This window comes from Opisthorchis viverrini (genome assembly GCF_000715545.1).
Source record: "Opisthorchis viverrini unplaced genomic scaffold opera_v5_199, whole genome shotgun sequence".
NCBI classification, from domain to species: domain Eukaryota; kingdom Metazoa; phylum Platyhelminthes; class Trematoda; order Opisthorchiida; family Opisthorchiidae; genus Opisthorchis; species Opisthorchis viverrini.
The window spans coordinates 181,008-189,287 of NW_008751857.1; the positions used below are offsets into that span (position 1 = coordinate 181,008).

At 44.4% G+C, this 8,280-nt stretch overlaps 1 protein-coding gene across 1 annotated transcript in view; it reads left to right on the forward strand.

Annotated features, from left to right (window-relative positions):
• The window catches only part of T265_08083 (hypothetical protein), a gene marked incomplete at both ends in the record, with an annotated part of 25,173 nt that overhangs the window by 15,463 nt on the left and 1,430 nt on the right, over positions 1-8,280 (forward strand). Inside the window, 6 exons of the mRNA XM_009173782.1 lie at positions 2,329-2,746; positions 3,944-4,198; positions 4,325-4,469; positions 5,678-6,166; positions 6,616-6,849; positions 7,452-7,796. Of these exons, the coding sequence (XP_009172046.1) occupies positions 2,329-2,746; positions 3,944-4,198; positions 4,325-4,469; positions 5,678-6,166; positions 6,616-6,849; positions 7,452-7,796 (1,886 nt within the window). The remainder of the gene's footprint in view (positions 1-2,328; positions 2,747-3,943; positions 4,199-4,324; positions 4,470-5,677; positions 6,167-6,615; positions 6,850-7,451; positions 7,797-8,280) is intronic.

Below are 8,280 nucleotides of genomic sequence, written 5' to 3' on the forward strand. Positions count from 1 at the left end.
CTCCAATCATTCGTCGGTCAAATAAAAGCAAATGTTACAAAGTGGCCCCGCGAATTCCGCAACAGAATTCCATTTTTCAATCGACGCAAAGCGAAATTCTACGAACAACACATACTACTCGCGTGCCTCCCGATCAGTAGTATCACCGTTACACTAGTGATGATGTCATGCGATGGTACTGGTTATTTTGCTGTCCACGCACTGAATCAGCCACATCACGGTAACTACGGCAGAACCAGCGGTTTATTGAAGTATCGTGTTAGTCTGCTAACGCATGCGGTAGACCAAAGTGAATAATCCTAGCATGGTTCTCAGGATGTGATGAACGGCTGATCCAGATGTCGCGACACACGGTTAGTTTTTCAGGGAACGTTGGGATGATTCATAGTGACGTGGTTGCCAACACATAGTAAACAACTTGTAAGGTCCTGACACATCACGGGTTTCGGCGATGGCAACACATGTTTAAGGAGCTAGTAGATTATTCTATAAGTTACCGTGACAAAAGGTATCGGTTGATTGGCATATCCAATCCTTCAACCATGGGTAGATCGTGTGCAAGGTTCATTTGTCTTTTCGGTAAGATGAGGTTAACTGTGGGGCCACTGAACGAATCACCCATGCATATCCTCCTGAGGAAGTCCTTGAAATCCTAGAGATGGTAGTAAACGAAAGAAAGATTGTTCCGTGCCTTTAGCTTTAGTTGTTATTACGATACAAATCTATTCCACAACCAGTTCTAGTAATTTAGTTGCGTGTAGGTGGAACGATGTCGCAGTCCAGTTTCAAGATCTCGTTCATCTTTATTCGACGTACACAGACAGGCCATTTATGCTTACCTTTCGAAGGCACGGCAAGAACTTCTACTACTGGCGAGCAACTTTCTGAGATAGAAGGCGATGCATAATTGATAAATCTGGAGACTGTCGTTCCCAGGTCAAATGTGGGTGGCTGCACAAGTTTGGGCTGTGGAATAACATCGATTCATGACTTCTTAGCAATGAATCTGTAGAAGTCCGCACTGTACAGTTTCCAGCTAGTTTAGTCGTCTTCCGGCCAGTTGTAAAAGTGCCTACCAAAATACGGGTTCACTACTTATTCAGTCATGATAAACTGTCTTATTTTCCCGCACACCGCCTGTCAGAATCCTGGAGTCGGACCACAAGCCACTTGATGGTCTTTGGACGCTGTTAAGAAAACAGTCAAGAGACAATACATCGTGGATTGGTTCTGAGCTTTGGTACAGATGAGAGGACGCACGATGAATATATACTTCTCCCACCTATGGCGATACCAACAGTGCTCTTCTCCTCGGAGAAGAGCTTGAGGTAGCTCAGTGTTTAGGGCGCGAACTAACTGATTAGAAGGTTTGCGTTTCGAACCAAGCCCAAGCATCTCAACTCCCCATCTCTAGGCTTGGGCAACCTGGCAGCATTCCAGCCCTCTCCCTCCTTCGTTTCGAACCAAGCCCAAGCATCTCAACTCCCCATCTCTAGGCTTGGGCAACCTGGCAGCATTCCAGCCCTCGTCCCTCCTTCGGGTGGCGTGACAGCTAAGTATGTGCTCATTGGAGTGATTGCACTTGTTTTTGTAAATATTGTTTATAAACTGCGCTTTTTCACAAAATATCCGAGTATATTCCCGTCAGAGGTAATAACTAACCTAGAGAATCGGAACGTCAAATATCGTCGAAACCATGTTTTCTTTAATTCCCTTCATGATTCCCTCCTAAATATTGAAATGGAAGACTCTGTTATTCTCATAGCCCGTGGGTAAAATCACAGTTGATCCTTGAATAGGCCATGAATGATTGAAATGTCATAACCGAAGATCTCCCAACAGATCGATGCCTCATTGTATTCGAATTCGTGCACTTCTGTTCTGTTTTATTTCCAAGTTTTCCTAATAATCCTTAGTTTATTGGGGTTTGAATTGTTGTAACCCAACAGCCACCGAAGTCTGTCGAGCATAGTAACTGTTATCCTGACTTTAGTCATACGGGCTTATCACTTTTTGACATCTTTTACGAGCTGTGCTGTTATATTTATGAATTGGTTTGAGTTCGCCACCACTCCTTCCAAACAAATTGGTTGTATTTCATCCCTCGCGTTTTTTACTGGCGTTATTTGCCTGACGCCCCGCGAGTTGCCGATTTTGTCGAATCAGGCACCTGGTCCTGAGTCTGCCTTATACAGTGGCCTTACTGTTAAGCGATCGACATTATTGTTAGGACAGCAGATAACGGAAGACAGGTACACGTTTGATCTAGTGTGTATCTGTTTAGCTTCCTTTCGTCCAACCAACTGCACTTTGTTGTCTTCGTTGTAGATATACACCACACGGGATGCCACGAACCGGCAAACGACCGGAGAACTCGGTTCGAATTGACTATGCGGGCACAAAGGATGATAGATTTGGCAAGCCAACGAGCTTATAATATTTTGTACGATGCGCTACATCATGCGAGCGTTCTACAGTCCGCCACCAGACACCAACCATCTTCAGTCGGATGTTCAAATCCACCAAGTGATATGCCCTTGTATGTGCAACACACGAGTCCCAACTCTGTTGATCTGGCCATAGTTCACAGTCTTACTGGCGGCAATAGGACCTGGACGAAGTCTTCACCCCTTGGTCCTTCACTGCCTTCTCCATTATATCAAAGTTCACTGAGACATAGTATTAGCAACTGTATTGGAAGTTCATCAATTACCACCAGTTATCCACAATCCTCGATTCGCTCTAGGTAAGCTAATGAGTAATAGATCTATTGTATATAGTAGCGTTCATGTTGTATCGAGTCTGGGGACTAATCACAAATGATCCGTCCTGAGCACTTAACTGAGCCCTTGGGTTCGTAGCCTAGAACTATGGAAGGTGAAGTCTTGATGTACAGTGGAACCTCTGTGCAGAAAATTCGTTGTGACTCGAAGAAAACTGGGCTGTAGCAATCATTTCGCGTTACAGATAATTCTCTTGACACACCTGTGGTGATCATTCCCATGAACTTCGTCTAACGAAAAATCAACTACTGAGCAGTCGGCATAAAGTGTCCAAATGTTTCATGTCGAAAATTGATGAATATGTGCCTCTGCAATGCGATACACGCAAACCGTGGGTTCTGTCTACGTTACATTTGGTAGTGCGGATTCGGTATTGTCACTTGAATGACCTATTGATCTATCCCTTTGGCTGTCAGAAGGAAAATATCACGTTCTTTCGTAAACCAAACTGTGGCGCGCACAAGTATAATTCGTATACCTTCTAAGTACAGTTAGATTTCCTCGTCTTTTTGAGAGTTTTCATCATTTCTGAGTCATTCATTTCATGAGCTGCGAGTAAATCCGTCGGACTGATTCAAACAGGCCTCAGTCTGAATATCCATGACTGGTGCATAATATCGTCCTCTATGGTCAACTTTTCTCACTCCAGCTTGAATGCACTGACCATCTCTTCCCTAGTTACGTTCCAACCGGTGTCGTTAGTCCTTTGGATAAGTTCCTTCTTTCACTTTATGCAAAGACTCGTTCAAATCACCTGCCGTTTCAACACCACCTTTTGGCAGCTCGGATTCACGTGTACCTATAAAACTGCTGTGTCATCAGGCGTTGAAACTATTCCCAGTGCATCACCACATCACCTTTTCACCGGTTGCTTTCCTTGCTTCCAAAGAAAGCATTTTTCTAAAATAGCCTATGTATTTTGGCCTAAGAAGTCACTACAGAATTCTTGCTTTCGTTGTTCAGTAACAAAGCAATCTTCCAAACTGACTAGAGTCTTGATTGGCGAGTTGAAGTACAAAGCCGTCAATCTGGCTGGTGCGTGGCTGTTTCTACTATGACATTCGGTGGTGCTCCTTTCCATTTCAAGCTTTAACCGTTCTGTCCAATTTATCTGCTACACCATTACCGATAAGGGATATGTGTCCTTATTTTATTCTCAGTTTTAGTCGTGGTCACAGTCCGAGCACACAGTCGAGTCTCCGTCGGCTTAGTGACCTGTCATCCAGTGGAGGCAGCAGATTGTTCCATCCACGAGCAACTGATCGAATTCCAAGTTCGGAGCTTCTTGGCTTAGTTGAAAATGATTTCGGGGTAACCGCTACGTTGTTGAGTAATGTGGCTGGCGGCGACGAAATGATAGAGTCCACATCGCGTACGCTGCCTGCAACGGAAGGCAATGCTTGTACCTGTAACAAGTGAGGCTTTATGACTACCAGTTATAGCCAAACTTACATCTTTCCTCGAGAAGTTGATGTACCTTATGCCGTTCCTGTTAGCTACTGGTGTTGACATAATCTTTGGCTAAATTTACCGTATTTCAGAGCGTACTCTTCGACATCTCCATCCGAACCTGTAGAACTGAACAGTCCCTGCGTACAATCCGCTGAAAGATCACCGACTGTTTCGGAAGGATATCGTGCGCTAAATAGTTTGGTGAACTGCTGCATCGACAAAGCTTTCTGTGAGGTATGTCCACGTCATGCTGATGTTGTTTTCCTACCTCCGTTAATCCATTAAGCATAATTTTGCCACTATCTTCTTGAGCTCACCACTTCCAACGCGCCCAGTGCTAAGCACTTCTGCCCTATAGCTTACGACCGTATTATTTCATAAGGAAATTGCTCTTTTAGAAAGTAGAACAAGATAGGGATGAGGGAAGCTAACTTCTAGTCGACTACATTCGTTACGGCATGTCTACATCTAACAATCAATGAAAACTGTGCGTAGGAACTGTTAAGAAGGTCGCCATCAGGGTTCCTTCCTACGGTTTTTCCACTCAAGAGCGGCAGAGTCGCGCAGACCCATTCATGAGAGGCCAATTGTACTTTTCATATTCTCTTTCCATGTGCGCACCACTTTGTACTGGGCCAATTAGCCCCTTCCTTTTGGGATATTTTTGTGTCTCCGTCTGATTGTTGTTATGCGAAAAAATAAGCAGGCCTCCATCCATCTTGCAGGCGAAAAACGTTATTTGTATTGTTACTGATCGCTTAACTGATGCATGTTACTTGATCGATCCGGTATAATCTGTTAACTGTACCATCTGACCAGTGTTGTAAAGTTGTTTGAGACTTGATATATATATATATATATATATATATATATATTACCGAAGAAACCTGGATTCTCTAAGATCACCTAGGGCGGTCAGGCTCTGCTCCGACAATCCTTGTTTTCAACCAACCGGAACCTATTCGTGCTATAACTGAACCAACTCACTGATGACACCCGTATCGAACTCGTCTCACGTGATTTTCGGAGATGGATGATAAAGCGGGTGCTTCTGAACAACGAACGCTACAAAAATATCTAGCTGTTGCTTCCAATGTGCAGCTATTTACTCTCATTTCCCTTATCCTTGGCGGACAGATTTAAAGAATCTAGAACATTGTACATTATGTATGTGGCTTATGACGTGGTGGCCGGCATGTAAAGGCTGAAAACAGTTACTTTTTGTACATAACTATTGATCACATTGGTGCTCTCACGTTGCTTACTTGCCTACTGCATTTGGAGATGGGGGATGTATATTGCAAGGCTACATTTCGTCGTTGGTACTGGCGTGTTTGTACTGCTTAGTCTATTGCCTCGGCGGCGTCTTAGTGAGGTTCTCATTGACCATAGGAATCGCATTCTCCGGATTATAGTGCAGTGTATGATTGCTTCAATTTCAGGCATACCCCATGGCACAAAGCCGGCTTAGTCAATTGCGTCAATATGCTGATGATTTCATTTCGAACACAATTCGTACTGCAGTCCAAGGTATATCTTGGCTGGATCGATTCACACAGCATATCTTACAAGACGCTCAGCTCAACCAATCGCGACACGAGCCGCTGTCGTCCGAGACCACAAACCGAGGTCGTCGACGCTTCATTGCACATCCTTATTCTCAAGGCGGTGGAAGATACCGGCAGTCGGCATCTAATAGACGGCTTGCATATTCATCCAAATGTGATGATACCTCAAGCAGCAGCTCATCTCAACAGTTTATCGGGCGAAGAACGCGAGCTCTCGCGTATCATGCTGACGCTTTTCCTAAAATAAAATGCTTTCAGTACGAAAGGCGTTCTCGCCGTCGCGAAAGTTTTGGTCTTCCAAATGACATCCATAAAAGGCAGAAATCAGCATTCTGTTGGGCACCCCGAACAACGGCAAATCCTGTAAGTCACATGTACTTACCTTTCACCCAATCGTGCGCATTTTGTGAACATATCCTGCTGTATATTTATGTGTGACAGATTCTTCCATTCCTCTGACGTAAAAATTCCTCGAGACCCTAAAGAACACCATCAGAACACTAGCTGAGAAGTACCATCAGTTGTCTTCTCGCTGAGGAGTTCTTATTCATATGGTTATGTAACCCAGAGTACCTGCAGCAAACTAGCAAGTGGCCGCTTCTCTTGACTCTCTTGTTCCCCTTTCCATTACTGTTTCTTACGGAATCGATGTACCAGTGTGACTTGGTTTCAAATGGTGTTAATGAAGTACAGTGTGGCCCTCCTGAATTTATAGTACTTATTGTACGTTTGATTCCCATTCAACAGTTAGTTAGTAGGCTTTTCTATGAATGGCTAATGAGTACAGACCGTTTTGCCACCTCTCCCTCCAGACACCTTGGAGCTGTAAACAAGAGTTTCTCTCGCACCTCAAATTTCCAACGTCTACTTCCAAACAGCTAAGTTCTGGTTCACTCCCAAATCGAATTCGGTTGGATCCTTCCCATGTTTACAACCCGGATAATCACTGCGTCTACGTTACAAACCGCTTGTACCGTTATGCAGAGAGTGTTGCCACGTCTTGTTGTGTTCAAGCCCTGCATGAGCTTCACTTCCGCTTTGTCTCGGTGAGTGTTCCTGTGAAATCTGCTCCTCCTTTTTCATACATAGATTTTTTACGTTTCCAAGTTCTCTAGGCTATAAAACACAATGCAGTCTGACCAGTCAGCTTTCCACGTGTCGGCTTCGATCGACTTTGCCTTCTGCTTGGGTGCCTTCTGTAAGGAGAATAATTACTGCAACAGATGGCCGTGCTAGCCTTTGGTCACAACACTCGAGTTGTTGTTATTGTATGCATGAATGAGCCGCTATTGTCCATTACATGATGTTCTGGTTTACTTTAACCGATCTGTTTATCTCGCCTTGCCGTGCCTAATTGAACGTGCGTACCATTTCACGTTCAGCAACATTCTCGATTTTATACAGCGCTTCTCCGTCCATTCAAAGAGTGAGCTGTTATAGTTGTCGTTTCTGAAAAAGCTACTCTTCTGCTTCTGTCTGCATACACAGATCGATAAGGAGGTTTCCACCTGAGTTCACCTCAGTTACCGGTGTCATTATCGACGGGCGATTTCCAGTTGTATGCCTAGTGCCAGTCAAACTTTTCACTAGACAACATTTTCTATCCGTTGATTCCGTTTGTCACTTTCACCACACTGCTTTTTTGCAGAGGAAAACTTCACTTCCCATCTCAGACATCCGTCCACCGGGTGTGATTACCACCGGTTGGGGTAAGCACACCATCAATCCAGGTGCAGACCCTCAAGTAAAAGTAATGACCCAGTGGATCGCGGCGGCCGTAGCCTTATCTGGAACGCAGCCTCTTTCTCCATTCTCAGAGGAAGTCCATCAGGGGGTCACTACGTGTAGCGCATCTGCGATTCATACCACACAGCGTCATAATAACGACTCGACAGACACCCTGGGTTGTGCGCCCGGGGATCAGCTACATTCAGCGGAAGTTGGTTCGTTTCCCATGGTGGTCTGTACCAATAACGATCCAAAGCTCAGTCAGGTAAGTTTTACAGTTTCATTGGAGGCTTAAGTGCCCAAGATCGTCCAGAACTGAAATGATGAGCTCCTGACCAGACGATTTGTGGTTTGAATTCACCCATAATATTTCGCTAGCGTCTGTATTGCTCAGGAGGGTAGGCTGACGGCCCTCGTGCCTACCGTTTCTTTGTATAACAACAATACGTCGGAAGAACACCGAAATAGCTTACAACGGCATATTTCGAGTGTTTTTACCTGTTTCCGTCAGTTGGTATCCCAAGCCGCGGCTGTCATCATCAACATGAGAGCCAGTCACTGGTCATACTAAGTGGAATGTGGTCCACTTCTAATTTTTCATATATATATATATATATATATATATATATATATATATATATATGGGAAAGAGCAAACAGCTAGTGAAAGGGGCCATATTGGAAGAGCGATGCAGAAAAAGTACCTGTTTTTTATTTTTATAGCGTTTTCGATCATCACCACCGAAAGTC